The sequence below is a fragment of the Anomaloglossus baeobatrachus genome, chromosome 11 (genome assembly GCF_048569485.1).
Source record: "Anomaloglossus baeobatrachus isolate aAnoBae1 chromosome 11, aAnoBae1.hap1, whole genome shotgun sequence".
Taxonomy (NCBI): Eukaryota; Metazoa; Chordata; class Amphibia; order Anura; family Aromobatidae; genus Anomaloglossus; species Anomaloglossus baeobatrachus.
In genome coordinates, this window is record NC_134363.1 from 19,559,882 (window position 1) to 19,584,897 (window position 25,016).

A 25,016-nucleotide genomic window follows, 5' to 3' on the forward strand; every position below is an offset into this window, starting at 1 on the left:
TCACTTACCCCTCTTCCTAATAAGGCACACATTGTTTTTGTTGTTGTTGTTTATACTTGTTGTTTAAAGAAATGTAAAATAATTTCTCATTCGGATATTAAAAAAAAATTGCATTTTTTTTATTCATTTTTCTACTATTTTAATATTGTTTTTTTTTTTTTAGTTTATTTATGTCAGGCAATGTTAGTGGGAGAATAATTGAAAAATCATGACTTTTTTTTCCACAATTTTTTTTTAATGATTACAAAGGACCACTAAAAAACACATTAAAATATTTCCCCATTTCCATAACAATTACTTTTATATACTGGACATGTTAAAGCAATTTTAATTGACAGCATATTATTATTATTATTATTATTATTATTATTGTTATTGTTATTATTATTATTATCATTATTGTCAATAATAATAATAATAATAATAATAATAATAACAATATTGTTGTCATTATTGTTAATAATAATAATAAATAATAATAATAATAATAATAATAATAACGACAACAATATTATTATTATTATTATTGTTATTATTATTAGTGTTGTCAATAATAATAATAATAATAAAATTGTTGTCGTTGTTATTATCATTATTATTTTATTATTGTTGTTGTCATTAATAATAATAATAACGACATTATTATTATTATTATTATTATTATTATTTATTATTATTTTAACTATTTATTTTAACTAATATTCTTTTTTACTAATTAATTTTTCATTTATTTTACACAATGTGCACCCCCATAAAGTCATAAAAGATTTCTAGGGGGCATTTCAACTAGAGATGAGCGAACATGAGGTTCAGGTTTTCGAACCAAACACCAAATTTAAAAATCAAGGTTTGGTTTTGGGGTTCGAATGCTTTACACGCAGACAAACCTCTTGAGAGCAATGCTGTGCTTTGGTACGCTTGGTGCTCAGCCCTGTGTGAACCGCTCGCACTGGGGGTAACAACAGCGTGATCAGATGTAATGTGCAACAAAAAAAAAGTTTGAAGTAGCCCACCTACCTGCACCTGGAAATGATCTGTTTATGGCTGGCTGTATGTGGGCAGAGACTCAAACTGCGAATCAATGACTTGATCCAGGGTTCAGGTCAAGCTTAAGCCTGTGGAGCTAGGCTTGTTTTCTGCAGTCAAACCGAGCCTCCAGGGAACCGCTCATCACTAATTTCAACAACAATATAGTATATATTTTTTATCTGATTTCCTCTGTAACTGGGGCTGCTATTAACTACCCAAGTTACAGTGGAAATTAAACCTCCTGGATGCGTGGCCAAGCTGATTGGGTCTCCAAAGGCTCAGCAGCTCCTGCTCTCTCCTGTAGCTCAGGATAAGGAAGTGCCAGTAGCTTTTAATAATATATTAAAAATATTTATTCATCTATATAACACTATTCATTCCACAGCGCTTTACATACATTGGCAACACTGTCCCCATTGGGGCACACAATCTAAATTCCTTATCTGTATGTCTTTGGAGTGTGGGAGGAAACCGGAGTACCTGGAGGAAACCCACACAAACATGGGGAGAACATACAAAGTCCTTGCAAATGTTGTTTCTAGGTGGGATTTGAACTCAGGACCCCAGCGCTGCAAAGCTGCAGTGTTAACCACTGAGCCACCGTGCCGCCCCACTTAAGAAGATAGAGACTGTAATAAACCATCTCTGCCTTCTTGATGTGGACCTTGGCTCTGCCTGACAGCTGGTTATCCACTCCCACCACTTGCGATTGCTCTGCTATGCAGCAATATTTTACAATGTCACGGTACGGTAGAACATGGATAGCCCTAATGTTTAAGGTTTTGGCCAGACTAAAAAGGCTAAGCAAATTGGATGTGACTTAGAAAATTTAGGCTCCATGTTCTTTGTGCTTTTAAGGACTTTGTTAATCGATTCAGAAGACGTCAGAAAACAAAGATGCATGCAACATTGCTTTTTACAGTGAAAAATCTCATTGTTTCTGCACTTAAAAAACATGAAAAAATGCAGCTTAGATTCAATAACTTTAGCAAATTATTAGTGCATATTTTAGTGCAAATATCTACTCAAAAAATGATGCATAAATAAAGCTGAATTTTTGGAAATATGTTGATTATTTATGCATTTTATTCACTCACATTCTTTTTAGCAGATGACATAGTGCAAGTATTTCCTTTTAGATTGTCCGGACCATTGACATTTTCTTTTACCAGACATTTCGAAATAAGACAACGCAGAGCAGACAGATTTTATCACGGTCACAGATTGTGTTATCGGGACTTGTAGCATTGACGGCGGCAGCTCATTGCCTAACAGTGTCTGTGACTTCTGTTTCTTTCCTTCTGTCTCTATTAATTTCTTGTTGTTCATTTTATGTATCTTTCTGTATAACAAGTGCTATGTCTTTCTGACTTATCTGTCTGATTTTTTTCCCGCTGTTCTTATTCCCAGTTCCTTGGGATTTTCTTTGGCATAGGGCGCCGTGTCCAAAAAATCTCTCCATTCCTGAGAACATGAGGACATTAACTGAGAAATTGTCACATTGGTGACTAGAATGTGACTGGGTATGGACCCCTAAGCTGGCCCTCAGACTACATAGCACTCTTAGCTGACCCTCAACCCAGAGGTACACTTGATGGTAGTGAGGTCTAAGCCACTATCATGTCCCTATTTCCTGTCCAAGACCCTGATGTAGCACCCTCCACACCCACCACCCAAGGGTCAAGCCGGGAAAAAAGTCATAAAACCCCACAGACTAACAACCCAGACTGGGAGGATAACAAAACTCGTGCACATCAAAAACAAACACCAGGGGGACTACAAGAAGGTCTGCAGGGGTAAATAAGGTAAGGACAAGGTAACTTATCAAAGAGGTATATTCACACCGAAACACAGAAGACAGCAGCAGCAGTAGTGATCAACTCGTTCCCCCTCCAGATCAAGCTCCAGAATGAAATGAATAACAGGCACCCTCTGTTGGGAGCAGAGGGTATTTATCCAGGTTGGGAGTGGTTATCAGTGGTAACACCTGAGCAGATGTACCGATCTTGCTGCAAACCAAGAAAACTAATATTAACCCCGTGTATGCAACAGTAAATACACATTCAATGTGTATAGTCTCAGATGATATAGCAAACTTGAGCCTGTCATTAATCTCCAAGGGAAATGACCATAACAGAAATATTTTTTTTGAAAGTTAAACATTTGTCTAACATAGACGTTAGATCGTTAGTACATCCCAATATGATTGGAGAGATCCTCTAGAATCTAGAACAAAAAAATCACTTTATTTTCTAATCAACGCAAAAATAAAACCTTCCAGTTATTATAGGAATTTTAACTAAAAGATGGGTAATATTTGAAAATACAATTCGAAATATGAAAGTTTTTTTTCTTCCGTAATTCACATAATTCTATTCTCTATATCTCTCCCTTTATTTAGTTCGCCTTACAGACATGTCTTCATATACAGGTTGATTTTCATAGGACTGCATCCCATTTTGTCCTTTTTTATGCAAGTGGCTATGAGCTGTTGGCTGTAAAAGGAAGAAAAAGTGAATAGTTTTAATAGTTTCAAGTGTAGAAATATTTACAAAGTTAAATTATATGATCTTTATTATTGAAATAAATACATAGTGTCAAGCTACCACTTGGGGGCTCAAGCACTCGGGTAGGAAAAGAACTCCTGAGTGTAGTTAGACAGAATCCCACTAGAGGTCGCTAACACAAGAGCAGGGATAGTCGATCATTCAGGGTATGTCACTGTCAGTACCGAAGAGAAAACAAGCCAAAGTCAAAGAACAGTACCGAGGTCAGATAACGGGAGAGCAGCTAAGTACAGGGTAGGAAGTGGGAAACATAGGACAGGAGACCCGAGGACAGGGAGGTATGGACAAAAGGATGGGTAGCAGGGATGGAGGTACAGATGGGCAGGAGGAATGGAGATAAGGACAGGCCAGGAAAATTGAGGTCAGGTCGAGGGAATGGAGGTCAGGTCAGGCAAGATAGGTGTCACGCTCCCCGGGTCCCCTGCTCTGCTCCCCGGCTCACCTGCCACGCTCCCCGGCTTCCCTGCGTCGCTTCCCGGTTCCTCTGTCCGGCGTCCGCCGCTCCCCGGTCTCCAGCCTCCATTGCCTGCGGTTCCCAGGCGTCCTGGTCCCCGCTCCCGGCGCCCGTCGGCTACTTAGCCCCAGCCCGGCTCTCCTGCTTCCTCCTCACCACTCCCTGCCCTGGCTTCTGGCACCCGGGCCTCGCGCATGCGCGTTAGGGCGCGCGCGCGGTCATTGACCCTTTCTTAAAGGGCCAGCGTCCACTGACAGGAAATTGAGCACACAGGTACAGGGTATAAAAGGGGTTAGTGTCCAAGTGGGCGGGGCTGTTCTTCGTGTTTCCCAAGCTAGGAGTCAGGTCTCCTTGTGTTCCTGTGATATACTCACCTCTCTCTCTTCTAGAGCCGATCCTGCCTCGCCATCCGGTCCTGCCGAATCCCGAACCCCGAACGCTGACTATCTGCCATCCTGACAGTCCGTTCCATCTCTGATCCCTGTGGTGACCCGTCCTCTCGCTCCATCGGTTCCGGACTCCGCCTGACAACATCTCGGCTTCCGAACCTGAGCTCCGTCACCCGGACTACTATCAGTGACTCCGTGGTCCCAGGGACTTCTCCATTCTACTCTTGTGCACGGTCTGTCCTGCTACCCGTAGTGCTCCAGCTACCGGACCCCTTACCTTCATCAAGGAGTTCGGACCAGTGGATCCACCTCCTGGGTCTGCCCGTCCACCTGGCCCTAACAATAGGATGGAAGTCAGGATGGGCAAGGGGAGTGGTGGTCAGCACAAACAGTACCGGGTAGCAGGACAAGAACCAGAGAATGTCTCACAGGAACAGAGCACATGGCAGAGCCGGAAAAATCACTGGTGTTGTCCTAAAAGGAGCTGCACCAATTTATGGTGTTGTGACCTCAGAACAAGGCCAGAACAAACAGGCCCCTCCAAGAACTGCAGAGCCGTGCATGAATCATGACACATAGTTTTCATAGTTTATAAGTTGGCTGAATGATTGGCCAGGTAGACCATTAGATCTGTTGACTGTTTTTGCATTTTATTTTTGTAGGGAGCCTGTCACCTGGTTTTCCCTATGTAAAGTAGGGCCAGCACCTGTTTGTCCTCATATGCAGTATTCTAGAATAAAGAGCCCTTCGTTGTACTCACCTGCGGGGTTGTCTGGTCTGATGGGCGTCTGGTCGTGATTTGTTGACTTCTCCTTTCTGCTCACTGTCCTCCTTACCTGCTTCCTATGTCATCTACACAGGGTCTTCCATCATGCTTTTTAGCAGCTGCACTTCTCTTTGCCCTAATTATGGCAGAGCAAAGTATTGTAGTGAGCATGCAAAGGAGTTCTTTGTACTTTCCCTCATCTGCACATTACTGTACTTTGCTCTGTCTTTAGCAGAATTGCAGTTGCTCAAATGTTCGATGGAGGACACTGTGTGGATAACATAGGACTGCGTGGTCTACATGAAGAGAGGAAGGAACTGGTGTCATAACAAGAGAGGACGCATCGGATCAAGACAAGAGACGACCATCGCAAAGAACCATAGATGAGCATAATAAAAGCTATTTTTTTGCCCTGCAGAGTGGATTGGGGACATACAGTATATAGAGCGCTCTAGAATGCTGTAATAGAGGTCATACAGGTGTTGGCTGTTGTCTATAAGGGGAAAATTTGTTGACTGGAAAACACAAGAGATGAGGCAGCAAATCAAGGCAAGAGCTGGCCATCGCAAAGAAAAGTAGATTAGCATTATAAAAGCTATTTTTGCCCTATAGAGTGGATTGGGGACATACAGTATATAGAGTATTCTAGAATGCTGCAACATACAGGTGCTGGCCACACTCTGTAAGGTGAAAACTTGGTGACAGATTCGATTTATGGAAAAACTATCACGTAAAACAGTTGTCTAAGATTAGAAAATGAGTCTACTTTTCATAGGAAAAGGTACCTTGGTTTTCATGTTTGTATATGGTATTGCACCTTGGTTTCTTGGAAACGAGGCTCAGATTCATTATTATTATTATTATTTAGTATTATTATATTTTTATTGTGCCGTTTATTCCATGGCGATTTACATGTGAAAAGGGGTATACATAATAGGGACAAGTAGAATAATCATGAACAATACAAGGCACAGACTGGTCCAGGAGGATAGAGGTCCCTGCCCGCAAGGGTTCAAAGTCTACAGGAGGAGAGAGGACCCTGCCCACGAGGGCTCACAGTCTACAGGAGGAGAGAGGACCCTGCCCGCGAGGGCTCACAGTCTACAAGGGATAGGTGAGGATACAGTAAGTGAGGGTAGAGTTGATCATGCAGCGGTATAGTGGACTGAGGGGGATGGGTGAGGATATAGTAGGTGAGGGTAGAGCTGGTCCTGCAGCCATATAGTTGGGTGAGGGGGATAGGTGAGGATACAGTAAATGAGGGCAGAGCTGGTCGTGCAGCGGTATAGTGGGATGAGAGGGATGGGTGAGGATACAGTAGGTAAGAAAGCTGGTCGTACAGCGGTATAGTGGGGTGAGAGGGATGGGTGAGGGTACAGTAGGTGAGGGCAGATCTGCCCATGCAGAGGTTTAGTGGGGTAAGGGGGAAGGGTGAGGATACAGTAGGTGAGGGCAGAGCTGGTCATGCAGTGGTATAGTGGGGTGAGGGGGATGGGTGAGGATACAGTAGGTGAGGGCAGAGCTGGTCGTGCAGCGTTATAGTGGGGTGAGGGGGATGGGTGAGGATACAGTAGGTGAGGGTAGAGCTGGTCGTGCAGCAGTATAGTTGACTGAGGGGAATGGGTGAGGATACAGTAGGTGAGGGTAGAGATGGTCATGTAGCTGTATAGTGGACTAAAGGGGATTGGTGAGGGTACAGTAAGCAAGGGCAGAGCTGGTTGTGCTGCGGTATAGTGGACTGATTGGGATTGGTGAGGATACATTAGTTGAAGGTAGAGATGGTCGTGCAGCATTATAGTGGACTGATTGGGATTGGTGAGGATACAGTAGGTGAGGGCAGAGCTGGTCGTGCAGTGGTATAGTGGAGTGAGGGGGATGAGTGAGGATACAGTAGGGAGGGCAGAGCTGGTCGTGCAGTGGTATAGTGGAGTGAGGGGGATGAGTGAGGATACAGTAGGGAGGGCAGAGCTGGTTGTGCAGTGGTATATTGGGTTGAGCGGGATGGGTGAGGATGCAGTAAGTGATAATACAGCTGATTGTGCAGCGGTATAGTGTAAGAAGGGTTGCTGCGGGTTTTTGGCTTGTCAGAAGAAGTGGGTCTTCAGGTTTCTTTTGAAGCTTTCCACGGTAAGTGATAGTCTGATATGGTGGGGTAGAGCATTCCAGAGTATGGGGGAGGCACGGGAGAAATCTTGTATGCAATTATAGGAAGAGGAGATAAGAGAGGAGTAGAGAAGGAAATCTTGTGAGGATTGGAGGTTGCGTGCAGGTAGGTACCGGGAGACTAGGTCATAAGTGTATGGAGTTGACAGGTTGTTGACAGCTATGTATGTCATGGTTAGGGTTTTGAACTTTAGTCTTTGGGCAATAGGAAGCCAGTGAAAGGATTGGCTGAGAGGAGAGGTCAGGGACTAGCAGTGGTACATGCGGATTAGTCGGACAGCAGAGCTTAGGATAGATTGAAGCAGGGTGAGTGTGCTAGAAGGAGGCCACAGAACAGGAGGACACAATGTATTGACCGGTGTGGGACTATTTTTCCAATTATCCTGAGCAGTCTAATCTCAGTCAACCCTATTAGTACCCTGATAAGTCCAATGTCAATCATACCCCTTCTACAGGATACTTAAAGTAACAAAAATAATACAAAATATCAAGAATTCCAAAGGAATAAGAAAATAGTATGGAAAACTAATAATATGTATAATTATATGTTGGCTTATTAGAGTATTTAAATACAAAAGGCTTTAATTTGTTGACCTTTCGGTGTGGGGTGCGTGATATAAACTTTGGATACTTTATTTTGTCCATATTTACAAACAAATTATTCAGAATATTAAAATTTGTAAAGTTTTTCAATACTAGCAGTGACTTCTTATTTAGCATTACTACCGAATTCCGAGAAAGACTAATCCCATACTGATAATTTTACCTCTAATGTGTAGTAAGATGTTGTTGATTTTTCTATTAGATCCGTGTATCGGCCACTCTAAAAATATACAAAAAAAAATCAAATAAATATATGTAGAACATTTACTCCAATTGTGAATGAGGTTTCCATATTGGAAAAATTACAACCTACTATTAATTAGAATTATATTAAAAAAAATATATTTTCTATTGGCTTGATGGCTTTTGGTTGCACAAATCCAGATGTTTCGAGCCAAATTGCAGCTCATACTCCTGTCTTAATAGCACACCTTGTGGTTTTTTTATGGTATTACAAGTAGAATTAGTTGGCTAAGTATTAGATTCACATATCATTGGTTGAAAATAAAACCATTGAAAAAATATAAAATATACATATATTTGGTACCGCCACATTCAGAAATGCCCAATCTATCAAAATATAAAATAAATTAATGTGATCAGTAAACAGCGTGGTGATAAAAAAAAATTCCAACAGCCAAAAATCTGTTTTTTGTTCGACACAAAATTTTTAAAAAATGCAATAACAAGCAATCAAAACATTGCATCCGTACAAAAAAAATAATTACAAATATCACCTCAAGACGTAAAAAATAAGCCATCACTGAGCCCAAGATCCTGAGAAATGAGGACGCTACAGGTCTCGGAAAATGGCGTCAGAAGCGTAACCTTTTTTTTAACAAACTTCTACATTTTTTTTTAACCTTTTAGATAAAAGTAAAAGTATACATGTTTGGGATCCACAAACTCGTACTGACCTGCGGCATCACACTGATACATCATTCTAACCATATAGTGAACACTGTGAATAAACTACTCCAAAAACAATAGTGCAATTGCACTTTTTTACAATTTTTCCGCACTTGGAATTTTGTTCCATTTTTTCAATACACTATATGGTAAAAACAATTGATGCATTCAAAGGTACAACTCATTCCACAAAAAATAAGTCCTCATATGGCAAAATAGATGGAAAAATAAAAAAGTTACGACTCTGAAAAAAGGGAGCAAAAAACTTAAAAATGGAAAATCGCTCTTTTTTGCAATTTTTCCGCACTTGGAATTTTTTTACGTTTTTTCAGTACACTATATGGTAAAAATAATTGATTCATTCAAAAGTACAACTCCTTCCACAAAAAATAAGTCCTCATATGGCAAGATAGAAGGAAAAATAATAAAGTTACGAGTCTCGGAAGAAGGGGAGCAAAAAAATGAAAAATGAAAAATCTCCCGGGGGTGAAGGGGTTAAAATAATAAGTGGAGTATTGCTAATTATTGCCATGATAAGGAATAATAAAATACATGTTAAGAATAAACTTTGCGTGTTATCAAAGCACTCAATTGTTAAACGGTAACTTACATTTTTCGATGGTGTACTTTGCATTGGGTCTAATTTCCTGTTGCTCTAAAGAAAATGGAAAAATTGATGTCTATTATTAACCTTTGTCAAATAGATATATTATATCTATAATAATATGAGTAATCCAATGTTTTCCAAATGGTTGATTTTAGCTAATATTTAATTTGTGAGAACTGTTCTATTTTATCATTAAAACAACTTTTAAAATAATATTGCGCTAACTAGTAAAATGTAATTCTGCACAAAAATTCTCTTTTACCAATCCAATAAACACTTTCAGGTTTTCTACATTCTAGGTGCAAATTATATAAAGGTAATGCAATGGCTTTGCCGGTGGTCCATATGGCTGAGATCTTGGCTCTCTGCTTTGTGAACTTATTAGTCCATTCCCACTTCTTCTGAATGACAGGAGTAGCATCCAACCTCGAAACGCTCTACAGCCATCACTCAGTAGTTTAAGGAAAACAAATAATAAAGAGTGCCAAAATTATTTCAGCTGTCAAGCTTCCACTAGAGGGCGCAGGGTCTTAGTGGAGATTGAACTCCTAAGTGCAGTAATGCAAAAGCCCACCAGAGGTCGCTAGCACACGAGTAAGAGTAGTTAGACAGGCCAAAGTCAAACCGGGATGTCACGTCAATACAGGGGAGTGAGCAAGCCAAAGTCAAATGGAAGCAAAGGGGTCAAAAGTTAAGGTCACGTAAAAATCCAAGAAGGAGTAGAGCCGTAGTCAGGGGAAGTTACCAAAGTCAGAGGCCTGGAGAGCATGTAAGTGCAAAGGTGGAGGTGGAGGCAGAGACACGGGACGGGACCAGGGTCAGGTAGACAGGGTGGACAGACAGTATGGGGGGAACAGAGGTCAGGTAGAGGTAAGCTGGGTAGCAGGACAGATCAGCGCAACTTATAGGAACCAGTGCGCAAGCTACAGAGCAGGGACTATTACTGGCGGCATTCCGGAGGAATCCACACCCTAATAAAGCGTGAGAGTCACAAAAGAACAGACCCCTCCCAACCGACTTAACCCCTTCCAAGTCAAGCAATAATCATGACATCAGCCTTAGGGAACGACTTTGGAGCTCTTGTAGGACTTGATTTGTTCTATAAAATATAATGTTTACATTCATGCTGCTGCAAAAATACTGAAGAAAAATGTTTCAATATTTCTACACCTACAAATTTGTTGAAAGACTCCCTTTAAGATCCTCATTGTTATTTTACATCCTTGTCTAATTTTATTCATCTTAACTCTTCAGGAAGATCATAACTTTGTATCTTTATCAATAAACATCTGTGCTGGTAAATTTAAAAAAACATGAACTTTACCCATTTCCTAGACATAAAAAGAAAGATGGTCTGAAGCTATACTCCTAACTATATTGATTGTCCCACTATAGATGAGACATATTTTATTTTCCCCACTATGGATAGGTTTCCCATAAGCACTAGATAAGGGATCCTGCATAGAGATGCACAAACCTGAGGAAGATCAGTTTGGCATGTGCACCCGAACTGAACCTGCATGGGTTTGGACTTGGCCTGAACCACAATGGAAGTCAATGATTGACAGTTCAGATCTCTGCCCACATACAGCCAGCCATAAGCAGATCACTTACGGGGGCAGAGGGGCAGGATTTTTCCATTTTTTTGAGGGGTTGCACACTACATGTGTTCATGCTATTGTTAGCCCAAGTGTGAGCCATTCCAACACTGCAAGTGGATCACATTGGGCTGAGCACTGAGCATACCTGTATACAGCGATGCTTGAGCAAGTGAAGTTCATACGTAAAGCGCCTGAGCTCCAAGCCCTAACTCTATTTTTTATTTTTGTTAAAAAGTCGGTGTTCGGCCAAAAACTGAACATCGATCCTCAGGTTTGCTCATCGCTAATACTAAGTCTTCTACTTCGCACTACACAAGTATACTGAGAATTGATTTAAACAAAGTTCTGTAGTTGATTGTTTCCATTAAAGTCTATAATAAATTGGTTCCATCTATTCTTGACCGACGTTCCACACAAAGTTATGCGCAATACAGGTATGGAGAAAATTAATGAAGCTCTTGGGACAACATTTTAGTGACCATAGCTGTTTTATGAATACCTTTGATGGCAAAAAGAACAAGCACATCAATTTTGGAACAAATCAAGACCAACATGTCACTCGAAGCCAGGATCACCAAGGTACGACTTGCCTACTTTGGACACATCATACGAAGAGAGCAAACACTGGAGAAGAACATCATAGTAACATAGTTTAGATAGAGGGAATACCTTATGTCCATCTAGTTCAGCCTATTTTTAGTGCAGCTGTTCTGCAGTGTTGAACCAACATCATGGTTGGAAGAATAGAAGGAACAAGGTGAAGAGGAAGACCAGCAATCTGATGGCTTGATACAGTCAAGATATCGGTGCGGAAAACCCTGGTGGACCAAACAAGGCTGCACAAGATCCATTTTCCTACAGAGCATTCATCTATCAATAAAATGAAATATCTAGGTACATACTGGAGATTGGATGGATGGATGGATGGATAGATAGATAGAGGGATAGATAGATAGATAGAGGGATAGATAGATAGAGATAGATTGTATTACACTAAATTGTAGTTTTGTGTTTTTTGTATACACTTTTCAGTTATCCCTAAAATGTCAATGTAGGAAATATGATACAATGTTTTTTCTTCTGTGTAATCTGACTGTTTACTGATCTTAGTGGAAGGAGAAAATAGTTAAGGTTTTAAAGTAAAACTTTTGATTAATTTCTTAGCAAACTGTTTATTTAAAATTGGCATATGTAGAAATATGAAGGCTTACCTCTGTTTTCTTACTCCAAAAACAAGAGTTTCGTTTTCTGAAACAATGAAGAAAAATGTACAGTATTACTTAATTTTAAAATGTCCCTCCCTCTCTTTACAAATTTAAAAAAAAAATTATATATATATATATATATATATATATATATATATATATATATATATATATATATACACATAATTATATATAATAAATATAAAGAGGATATATAATTATCTAAATATATATAATATATATTTTAGTCATTTTAAATTGTAGCAGCATAGCTGCAAATCGTTCTATTGAGTAACTCCCTCTCTTTAAACAATTGATAAAAAAATACAAAAATAATATATACATATATCTATCTAAAATAAGTATACTTTAATATTTACATAATTATATCAGTCATTTGAAATTGAAGCAGTATTGAGTAACCACACATCTTCACATTTCATTATTAAAAACTTACCATTGTTTCAATTTTTTTTCTAAATGGATAGTATGCATGGCATTAAGAAATTTTGTCATATACAGTGTGTTATTAACAAAATCTGCTTCTTTCCCAGGCCTGATCTTTCATTTTCAAAATTCTCAGTTGATTAGTAAAATTTGCCTATAATGAATATAGACTTTCACATTTTCTGAGTTAAGAGATTACAGTTGGTGCTCATAAATTTCTATGGAGAACTTTAACTCTCCTGTCTGCCTTTAGCTCCTCCCCTTCCATAGAATTTCATCTGTGCCAACTGTTATCTCCAAAGCGCAGTAATGGAAAAATCTTTCATCACTGAACAAATATATTGCAGATTATATTCTCAGTCAAGAAGGAGAAAGAAGCAAATTTCTCTGATAAAATATATTACAACATTACCTTTTATTCCAAGTAATATTAATTTATAGAATAAAGTTTTAAATTATAATTACTCTTTTTTAAAAAAAATTCAAATTTTGTAACAATCTATTGTTTACAATAAATACATTGTAACTCTGCCTAAAAGAGTTTAATTCCGGAACTTCACTTCTTCATGTTTAGAATTTACAGTTTTACAGCTTTCTGTTAATAAAGCAGTTTTCTAACTTTTCTGAGAATTTATGTGGAGTCTATTGGCAAGGAAAAAGAATCTCATGGAAGGAAAGAAGGATTAAACTATTTCTTATAAAATATTTTATATATTTCTAAAATTACTGATTTATGCAACAAAATTATATATTTGTAAAAAAAAAATTCATTATTGACTAAAAAGAAATGTAACAAAAAAAGAATTCTGAAATAAAACAACTATTCTGTTGTAAGAAGAGCCCTATCCTCATTAAGTATGGAAACACATTAAGGGTTGAAAATATATTTTGAAAAGCAGAAGTTCTTTTTTTTTTTCCAAGCGGTAAACAAGTGATTTCTCCTTAGTTAAAGGAGGAAATGATGAAAGTTGGTATTTATTTCCATGTTGAAATATATCTCTTTTTATTCCTCTTATATGTTCTGTTAGACCGTAGGTAAATTAAATACGCAAAAATAATAAAAATGTTACAACATAATGGATAAAAAAAAAAAATAATTGAAGGACTTGAACAATATCTGAAGGGACGTTCTACTTTTTTACTGTCTATTCCCTATGTATCAAAACCTGTGTTTTTAAGGACTGTGTCTTAAGAAATCCAACTATTAAACTTAACTGACAGCAAAGAAAGGAAAGAAGATTGTCAGTAGTCAAATATTATCCCCAGCTTCAGGCTGTCAATTTAACAAAAATCGGATTTAGTATTTTTTACATACAAAGTTGTGTATTATCCTTTCATAAAATGCAACAAATAATATAATACTCACATGAGCAATAGACATTATCAGTAATTGATACTTTACCTCCAGATGATGAAAACTATTGCCAAAAGTAGAATGATAGAAATGACTCCGATAACTGGTCCAATATAATGATTTGGATTTTGAGCAGCTGTAAAAATATAACCACCTGTTCTTTGTTATTATTATTGTTACCATTGTCATCATTTGTTTAACCACAATGAACATTAACATCACCATTGTTGCTATTACTAGTACCTGTGTTTTCTTTATCACCATTATCATCCCCATTATTATATTATGTGAGCTTATTTCCAAACAGCTAGCTCCTCTAGGGAGGGGACATTGGAAATAAGCTCACAGATTATAATTTCCCAAACAGCTAGCTCCTCTAGGGATTTACCTTATGTGAGCTTATTTCCCAAAATGTTAGCTCCTCTAGGGAGAGGAAATTGGTCAACTATCTTAAGTGAGCTTATTTCTAAAAAGCTAGCTCCACTAGGGAGGGGAAATTGGGAAATTATTTTATGTGAGATAATTTCCAAACACTTAGCTCTTCTAGGGAGGGAACATTGTGCAATCATCTTATGTGAGCTTATTTCCAAACAGCTAGCTCCTCTAGGGCGAGGACATTGGGGAAATACCTTATGTGAGCTTATTTCCCAAAATGTTAGCTCCTCTAGGGAGGGGAAATTGGTCAACTATCTTAAGTGAGCTTATTTCTAAAAGCTAGCTCCTCTTGGGAGGAGAAATTGTGCAATCATCGTATGTGAGGTTTTTTGTCCAAAAATCTTGCTCCACTAGGGAGGGGATATTGGGGAATTATCTTATAGGAGCATATATACAAAAAACTAGCTCCTCTAGGGAGGGGAAATTGGTTAATTATCTTATGTGAGCTTATTTCCCAAAATGTTAGCTCCTCTAGGGAGGGGAAATTGGTAAATTATCTTATGTGAGCTTATTTTTAAAAAAGCTAGCTCCTCTAGGGAGGGGAAATTGGGCAATTATTTCATGTGAGCTCATTTTCAGACAGCTAGCTCCTCTAGGGAGGGGACATTGTACAATCATCTTATGTGAGATAATTTTGAAACAGGTAGCTCCTCTAGGGAGGAGAGATTATACAATCATCTTATGTGAGATTTCCAAACATGTAGCTCCTCTAGGAAGGGGCAATTATCTTCTGTGAGTTTATTTCCAAACAGCTAGCTTCTCTAGGGATCGGACATTGGGCAATTATCATCTGTGAGCTTATTTCCAAACAGCTAGCTCCTCTAGGGAGGAGAGATTGGAAATAAGCTAATAAGCTCACATAAGATGATTGCACCTGTTTGGAAATAAGCTCACATAAGATGATTGCAGAAACAGATTTCACAATTTCACCTCCCTAGAGGATCTGTTTGTGCAATCATCTTATGTGAGCTTATTTCAAAACAGCTAGCTCCTCTAGGGAGGGGATATTGGACAATTATCTCATGTGAGCTCATTTTCAAACAACTAGCTCCTATAGGGAGGATATACTGTGTATTTAGGTTACAGTGGATGTATACTGATATAATATTGATGGCCAGAATCAGATCAGTTGGGAGACAACACTTGGCACCTGATTAACTTTTACCCACTCCAGCAGCAGCTAGATGTAAACAGGGTGCAGTGTAAAACATTACTATTCTACCTCTAGTGCAGCAAATCAGCCCTGATCTATTGAGGCATCGACTTCTCAAGACCCCTAAAAGTGTCCTGTGATATCCGCCACCAAGACATTGTAAACCAATCATTTATTTTCTAAAACATGAAAAGTCTAATTGAAATTAAGGAATTTAAGACAAGCCTTCAAAGCCTTGATCTCGTTCCTCACATCATAACTAAACAATATTGCACTTTGGTAGGAGACACTATCCTGCCGAAAGAGGACACTGTTATTAGGAGTTGACAATGCCATGAAGGGAGTGTACTTTGTCAGTACATTGTTAAGGAGGTTGTCCACCACTTTTAATTTGATGACCTATCCTTAGGATAGGTCATCAATGTCTGATTGGCTGGAGTCCGACACCTGGCATCCCTATTGATCATGCAGAATGTAGTGGAAAAACCATCACCTACTCAGGAGATCCAAAAAACCTTCTTTATTGCAAAAACCATGTACATAAAAACATAGTGCAATTTGAAAAGTAGACCATGTCTTCGCGTTTCAGGCCCCAAAAACTTGTGGGCCAAGGTTTTGGGACCTGAAACACGTAGACGTGGTCTACTTTTGAACTTGCATTATGTTTTTATATACACAGTTATTGCAATAAAGACGTTTTTCTGGATCTCCTGAGTAGGTGCTGATTTTTTCCACTCCTTTCTGCATGTTTTCGGCAGGATCCGGTCTGTCTTGGAACCGAGCATCTAATCAGTCACCACATTAATTGCAAGGTCTACGTGAGCTGTTGGTTTTTCTCTCTAAGTGTATCTCTATTGATCAGCTGTATTCGGTGGCGGCGGTGGCAGCAGGCAGCCGGAAATCCTCATTTACGACACTGCCCCATCTTCTGATAGCGGCCGTGGATGGGTACTGCTTGCCATCCACCTACTATTGATTTGAATGGAGGGTGGATGTGCAGTACCCGGCCACGGGGCAACTCAGGGTATGAGCATTTCTAGCCAATTCCTGTCACCGCTGGCACTGAGAACAGCTGATCAGCGGGGGAGCAGGGTGTTGGACCCCAGCCTATCAGACATTGAGGACCTATTCTATGGACAATAACGCCTTCAAAAGCCACCATTTTCCACACCATTTTCCATTGCTTGATGGACCAGGTCTGATGCGCACATGCCAATTGTAGATACTTTTGTAGTTTGGCGTAGTAAACATTGGCACTACTCGTCGTCTAGTACACAGCCCCATATACAGCATTCTGCAATGTATGGGGCAGAAACCTTTTAACTCATTGCTACAGTAATTAGTTTACATTAATAAATTAAATGGGCTCATGCATGCTCAATACAGAATGTATATCATTAAGCTTCTGATTTAGACTATATTGGGAAGGTCCTAAACACAACATTCCAGCACCACACAATAGTGGCCAACAGTTTTAGAGATGATTTGACCCTATCCATCAAAATCTGTCCCTTGTCAAATCACCCAGATCCCTATAGTTGCCCTTTTTGACACATCAATTTCATGATCTGACCTTTAGCCTCCTGTTTCTCACTCCTCGCCCAGTGCTATTGTCACAATAATCATATTATTGCTATTTTACGGTACAGTAATTTGCCGGTACAGTCTCAATTTTATATCGGGCCATCAACAGGTACGACACCTCAACAAATATGGCATGGTCCAGACATAATACCTACCTTTAATGTTTATTTTGATTGTTGTCTTTATTATTTGCCCTCCAAAATATGTGACTGTGCACTGAATTATAGACCCATTCTCGGCTTCGGAGGGTTTGTAGACCAGTTTAGATGTTGAGCTCCACTTCCCATCTCCAAGATCTGATCTTTCAGTAACGTATGGACCTATGAGGTTCCAGGTGATGGTAGGTGGACTGGACGCACAAGTGTAATTTGCTGTACATGACATAGCTGCATTTTCACCCACTGCCAGTTCATTAGGCACAGATAATATTGGCTCCATTGGTTGATCTTTAGGGAGATTTAAATAATGGTAAATTTATTGTTTTAAAATCGGGATGTTCAATATGAAATTATTATATAGATTAGTATTATTAGTATTATTATTAGTATTAGTATTGCATAGATTATTATTATTATTATTAGTAGTAGTAGTAGTAGTAGTAGTAGTAGTAGTAGTAGTAGTACAAAATAATACTAATAATACTAATAATACTAAAAATAATACCAATAATAATACTAATAATAATACTAATAATAATAATAATAATATCTGTAATAATAATAATGTGTGTAATAATAATAATAATATGTGTAATACTACTACTACTATTACTACTACTAATAATAATATGTGTAATAATAATGATAATAATATGTGTAGTAATAATAATAATAATAATATCATTACCTATAAACCACACTGTGTATTTACCCGATGACACAGCCTCAACAGGAAGTAAAACAAAAACTAAGGAAGGGTGCAACTTAGAGAAGAAGGTGGGGTCAAGAAACTAGAAAAAAAAATGAGGAGTGGGAGGAAGGCAAGAAAGAAGGGAAAGAGAAAACAGGAAAAGGTATGTTCACATTGAGTTTTTTTCATGAGTTTTTGGAAGAAAAGTTGTCCAAAAACCACAAGGCATTAAAAAAACATGATTTTTGTATGGCGGGTTGATGAAAACACAAAAAACGCAGTGCAAACATACCCTAATCAAAAAAGGAGAGTTTCAGAAAAAAATAATCAAAAATTAAGGAGTGAAAAAATGAGGCATATGAGGAAGGCAAGTAAGTTTTAGAAATTCAATTTGTGCAAATCCAGGAAATTGGTAAAATGTTATGGGACAAGAAGTTCTTAAATGTTAAAAAAATATATAAAACACACTCACCCAGCCCCTTTTTGATAAATTCACCCATTTCTAGAAAGCAAAGCAATAGAGATGGTAGGAAGAAGGATAGACGGGAGAGAGAGTGAAGGAAATCAAAGAATGATCAAAGAAAGAGCCACAAATCTTAAAGGTTTTGGAACATGATGACGAAAAGGCAAGGATAGAAGTGTGAGAGAGTGAAGGAGATCAAAGAAAGATCAAAGAAAGAGCAACAAATCTTGAAGGTTTTGGAACATGATGACGAAAGGGCAAGGATAGAAGAGCGAGAGAGTGAAGAAGATAAATGAAAGATCAAAGAAAAAGCAACAAATCTTTAAGGTTTTGGAACATGAGGACGAAAGGGCAAGGATAGAAGCGTAAGAGAGTGAAGATCAAATAAAGATCAAAGAAAGAGAAACAAATTATAAAGGTTTTGGAACATGATGACGAAAGGGCAAGGATAGAAGAGCGAGAGAGTGAAGAAGATAAATGAAAGATCAAAGAAAAAGCAACAAATCTTTAAGGTTTTGGAACATGAGGACGAAAGGGCAAGGATAGAAGCGTAAGAGAGTGAAGATCAAATAAAGATCAAAGAAAGAGAAACAAATTATAAAGGTTTTGGAACATGATGACGAAAGGGCAAGGATAAAAGCATGAGAGAATGAAGGAGATCAAAGAAACATCAAAGAAAGAGCAACAAATCTTGAAAGTTTTGGAACATGAGGACGAAAGGGCAAGGATAGAAGGGCGAGAGAGTGAAAGAGATCAAAGAAAGATCAAAGAAAGAGCCACAAATCTTACAGGTTTTGGAACATGATGACAAAGGGGCAGGGATAGAAGGGCGAGAGAGTGAAAGAGATCAAAGAAAGACCAAAGAAAGAGCAACAAATTTTAAAGGTTTTGGAACATGATGACAAAAGGGCAAGGATAAAAGGGCGAGAGAGTGAAGGAGATCAAAGAAAGACCAAAGAAAGAGCAACACATTTTAAAGGTTTTGGAACATGATGATGAAAGGGCAAGGATAGAAAGGGCGAGAGAGTGAAGGAGATCAAAGAAAGAGCAAAGAAAGAGCAACAAATCTTAAAGGTTTTGGAACATGATGACAAAAGGGCAAGGATAGAAGGGTAAGAAAGTGAAGGAACTAAAGAGAAATCAAACAAAGAATAATACATCTTAAGGTTTTGGGAACATGATGACGAAAGAGCAAGAACAGAAGGGCGAGAGAGTGAAGGAGATCAAAGAAAGAACCAACAAATCTTAAAGGTTTTGGAACATGATGATGAAAGGGCAAGGACAGAATGAGCTCCGTAAAGAATAAGACAAGGAGTAAGGAGTGAGAAGGTCTTGTTTACCTCTGATTTCTAGTTGGACATACTGGGAAATACGTCGATAGAAAGGTCTTTTTTCTTCTTGTGGAAAATAAGAGCGTTCGTCTTGTCTGTTCAGATCGTGAATTCGAAGGGTACAATTCTCTGTTGTGCGTCTCACAAGCTCAGCCCGGTTTTTGTAATCTGGGGATATTTGTGACACATCCGTGCTAAAGATGACCCTCTGTCCAAATGGGGCCGGTTGCACATGCCAGACCACTTTATTATTTTGGGGTTCTGCATCTGACACCTCCTTGTAACAGGGAATCTCCACACAAGAGCCAAGTAATCCCTGAATATTTCTTGGGAAGATAAACTTGTTTTCTTGACCTATACAAACTGTGATTGAAATGCAAAATTAGTACATTAGTTTGCATATAATCTATTACAGGCTGAGTATTATGGGTATTAATTTTCCTGATTCTATAGCAAAAAAAAAATCATTAGTGGTGATAAATGCATAAAAAAAAATAAATAAAGGGGACATTAAAGGGAACCTGTCAGGTGCAATATGCACCCAGGACCACGAGCAGTTCTGGGTTCATATTGCTAATCCCTGCCTAACTGTCCCTGTATACACTAGCATAGATAAAGAGATCTTTAGGAAAAGTATTTCTAAGGATTCTTTGTAATATGCTAATGAGGCCAAGGACTAGTTGCAAGGGTATTAGTTTGTTTGGCTATTAGGCCCCCCTTAGTATGTTAGCACGCCCACAAAGGTGTGCTAACATGCTAATGAATGCGTGGTGTCTGAGGCATGGTTGCTCTTACCTCTGCTGTTCACCCTGGCTTTCGACTCCCCGGATCCCCGGACGTATGGTCATCCGACACCATACCAGTTGAAAGCCGGGACACGTACACCCAGCTTCATAGTGCGCATGACTGGAAGTCCAGGACTTTTGATCATGTCCACATCCAGTGGCAGCAGATAGTGGTGATCACTACCATGCCTCTGATGCTGCATATTCATTAGCATGTTAGTACACCCACAGGGGTGTGCTTACATGCTGAGAGGGTCAACTAGCCAAGTGAACTAACACCCTCATGACTATTCGCTGGCCCCATTAGCAATTGCTTAAAGATCTTTAGAAATACTTTTTGTAAAGATCCCTTTATCTATGCTACTAGATCCAGAGACCGTTGGGCAGGGATTAGCAATATGCACAGAACTGCTCATGGTTCTGGGTGCATCCAGGAAAATCCAGAAAGGAAAAAGACCTCAATCTCCACTGTGCCGAAAATCCTCTTTATTCAATCAGGTGCAGGGTAAAAGGCAGGAGAGGAGCTAGGTACAGGCTCCTCACAAGGACGACGGCCGTTTCGCATGTGATCACACGCGAAACGGCCGTCGTCCTTGTGAGGAGCCTGCACCTAGCTCCTCTCCTGCCTTTTACCCTGCACTTGATTGAATAAAGAGGATTTTCGGCACAGTGGAGAGTGCGGTCTTTTTCCTTTCTGGATTTTCTTGGATTCATCCTTCTATGTGGACGAGCACCCCGCAGCTGGTGACTATCATGTATTTGAGCTAAACTCCTAGCAAGTGTGCAGAACAGCAAGGTAATACCCAGTGGTGCGGGACTGTTCTCTCTATTTATGATGTTCTGGGTGCATATTGCACCCGACAAGTTCCCTTTAACAATTCATGAGACCTTGAAAAACTATTGTTAGTTTTATTAAACAACACTTAAAGAGGAATTCCATTTTAAGTCATTTTTTGACAAGTCACTGATTTTCAATGTTAAACGAAACAACAGTATTTAGATAAAATATGGATAGTGGATTTATCGTAAAACCTGCATAATCGCTCCATTATATACCATTAATTGAGATGACATGCTATTGCAGGTGATTATCAAAGGGCAGTCCTAAAAAAATCCACAGTATTCAGGCACATGTCTTGCAGTCACATGATGATCGTGGGGAGTGTGGAGACAGTAGAATCCTAACTGTGTGTATATTACATATTAGGATTCCACATGTTTAAATTGTATATCCTAAATAGATGTCACAGACAACAACGACAATCACTTAATGTCTAGTGTATAACACATTGAGGCAGAATAAAAGAAAATGTTTACCTTGTAAAATAATGGAAAGTAGAAACACAATTTTTTCTCCCATGACAGCAGATTTATGGGAAACTTTGAGGGTCAACTGCTCCCACTCTGTAATGACCCAATATTTTATCTAAAATGACAGAAAAAAAAATAATACAAAGAACATATTCCAAATCTCAGAAATTATAATGATTAACAGATGGAATCACTAAGGACTGCAGGTCCTTCCCTCGTATGTCATCACGTACCTAGGCACTCACTAACCCTGAATTTACCCTGGCTAGTGAGTAGGTCAATAAGACATTTAGCCCACTACTACAATAAAACAACATAAGGAAAGTAATACAAACAGGTGGGGAAAGACACAGCAAAAAGCAGTCATTTTCTTCAGTAGGGAACTTCGCAGATGCAACTGAAATGACACCAGAGCTATGCAGAGACAATTTCCTTCAAAATGGTCAGTCTAGAGAATATCACCAGCATAGAGTAAAGCCAGGAGTGGTTATTTATAGTGGAAGGGCATATTATTTTCAAAATGCTACAGCTATGATTAAGGCTAAGAGTAATCTCAGCCAGCAGGAAAAGAGTCCTTAACTCCTTCAGCATAAAAAGAAAGTGAATCTGTTCCAATACAAGATGTAACCTGTGGGTTACAAGACACACTTATGACAGAGAAAGAGAGGAAGTAAGGAAGCAAGGAAGAAAAATAAAAAAAGGAAAGAAACAAGAAAGGAAAATGTGATGCTAGCCACTACTTATGGGGAGTGATGGCAGGAGCGTAGTCAGGAAAGCCGGGGTCTGTTAACAGGAGGACACATATAAGCACAAGGAGAAAAAAGGCATTGTCAGGGTAATATCCAAGCATCAAAAGTCCAGGAGAGCACATAATAAATTGAGGAGGAAAGCATAGTCAGGTAACGGTCTAAGGTCCAACAGACAGGAGGTCACAACAGGAACACGGAGCAGGCAGAGAGGAGTCAAATAACAGGCCGTGGTCAGAGAAAAAATATCAGAACAGAGACACTCACCAACAGCACAACTGCAGAACCAGAAAATACAACTGGCGATGTCCTGGGCGAGCATGCTCTGTAAAGAAGCCTGAGCAATTACCAGCAAGGTGGGACACCTGAGTAATCAGCACCAACATGGAATCCTGTGCTGTCATACACACTGCTAGCTCAGTAACACAGGAAAGTGCAGCAGAGCATCTCCAAAGGCAAAATGCTCTGCACAGAGGAACCATGACAGAAAGAAAGAAGGAAAGAAAGAGAAAGAAAGAAAGAAAGAGAAATAGAATGAGACTTAAAATGGATGATTGATAAAAATAAAGAATAAGATGAAAATAGAGAATGAAAGAATGAGAGAGAAAGAAAGAAAGAAAAAGAAAGAAAGAAAAAGAAAGAATGAGACAAAGAAAGAATGAATGAGAGAAAAGAAAGAGATAAAGAAAAAAAGAAAGAATTAGAGAAAGAAGAAGAATGAGAGAAAAAGAAAGAGAGAAAGAAAAAGAAAGAATGAGAGAAAGAAAGAAAGAAAGAAAGAAAGAGAATGAGAGGTTGACAGAAAGAATGAGAGAAAGAAAGAAAGATTGAAAGATAAAACAGATGATTGTTTTAATAAAGAATGAGATAAAAAGAGAAAATGAAGAAGTGAGAGAAGAAAGAAAGAGAGAAAGCGAGAAAGAAAATGGATAGGAAGAACAAAATAAAGAGAGAAAGAATGATAAAAAGAAAGAATGAGAGAGAGAAAGAATGAGCGAAAGAAAGAGATAAAGTAAGAAAGAAAGAAAGGAAGAAAGAATGAGAGAAAAAAAGAAAGATAGAATGAGAGATAGAAAGAAAGAAAGAAAGAATTAGAGATAGAAAGAAAGAAAGAAAGAAAGAGAAAGAAAGAAAGGAAAAAAGAATGAAAGAAAAAGAAAGAAAGAAGGAAAAAGAAAGAGAGATAGAAAGAAAAAGAAAGAAAGAAAGGAAGAAAGAATGAGAGAAAAAATGGAAGAAAGAAAGAAAGAGAAAGAATGAGAGGTTGAAAGAAATAATGCGAGATAGAAAGAAAGAAAGAAAGAATTAGAGATAGAAAGGAAGAAAGAATGAAAGAAAAAGAAAGAAAGAAAGAAAAAGAAAGAGAGATAGAAAGAAAGAAAGAAAGAAAGAACGAAAGAAAGAGAAAAAGAATGAGAGGTTGAAGGAAAGAAGAATGAGAGATAGAAAGAAAGAAAGAAAGAAAGAATGAGAGATAGAAACGTTTATTCACCTCTGCATGTAATATTTTAGCCCAGCTCCCCGCCTTATTTGTGCTTGCTATGGATGTTGTATGACACTTTGCACATGCGGGTGAATAAAGTTTCTGTTTTCCACGTTACCGACAATCACTGCTGAGGCTTTGCTTTTCCATTACGTAATATACAGTAGTTGGGATAGACGGTTATATGAAAATCAATGAAAATTACATTAGGTAAAATGTTCAATCAAATATAGAGGTAACTCCTAGCCTATTCCACCCCACTGCTCTACAGACGAATGCAGGGCGCACTTACCCCTCTCTGCGGGCATCAGTCTATTGATCCTTTAAGCCTGTGAGATACATCTGCTTTTTTTGTTTCTTGCTTCACTTCCCTTATTTGCTAATAGGACATTGAGGATGTGCCCAGATCAGCGCAATAAGCAAAAAACACAAAAGGAAGCGTTCACAGCTCAATAATATCTATATATACAAGTTTATATATACCGGTACTTTTTGCCCAATTTTTCTTACTTATGAATATTTACCTTCATTATAGCTCAATAGTCAGATTTGATTATTTTTTATGTATATACTAGTGATGGAAATACAGTTTTTCCTGATAGAGTAATCCACATTTCATGCTTAGCTTTATTAATACAATTCTATCTGTCATTAATTCTAGAATGTACTTTCTTTACACAATATTTATTTAGCAAACTTATAAAATAGAGAAGATTTAACCTTTCCACCATTTTTGATTGTCTGCTTTTGTTTCTTTTCCACCACTATTTCCAAGAGCCATT

The 25,016-nt window shown here is 38.5% G+C and overlaps 1 protein-coding gene across 1 annotated transcript; it reads right to left on the reverse strand.

Annotated features, from left to right (window-relative positions):
• Positions 1–617: 617 nt before the first annotated feature.
• Positions 618–24,596, reverse strand: LOC142257158 (B-cell receptor CD22-like). The gene is made up of 9 exons (XM_075329277.1): positions 24,527–24,596; positions 22,012–22,120; positions 19,919–20,272; positions 17,422–17,712; positions 14,143–14,248; positions 12,300–12,336; positions 9,491–9,535; positions 8,135–8,191; positions 618–3,524 (listed from the first exon to the last, which is right to left on the reverse strand). Exons 2-9 carry the CDS (start codon positions 22,052–22,054, stop codon positions 3,423–3,425), a joined length of 1,035 nt encoding a protein of 344 aa, XP_075185392.1. The 5' UTR covers positions 22,055–22,120; positions 24,527–24,596; the 3' UTR covers positions 618–3,422.
• Positions 24,597–25,016: the final 420 nt, after the last annotated feature.

Bases quoted from the DNA above. Each gene is read 5' to 3' on its own strand.
- LOC142257158 (XM_075329277.1), bottom strand. From the start codon at position 22,054: ATGGGAGAAAAAATTGTGTTTCTACTTTCCATTATTTTACAAG. The intron at 14,249-17,421 runs GTAGGTATTATG...AACAAAGAACAG, and splicing joins AATCAAAATAAACATTAAAG to GTGGTTATATTTTTACAGCT. The intron at 8,192-9,490 runs GTAAGTTACCGT...GTATATTTTTAG, and splicing joins AAAGTACACCATCGAAAAAT to AGTGGCCGATACACGGATCT.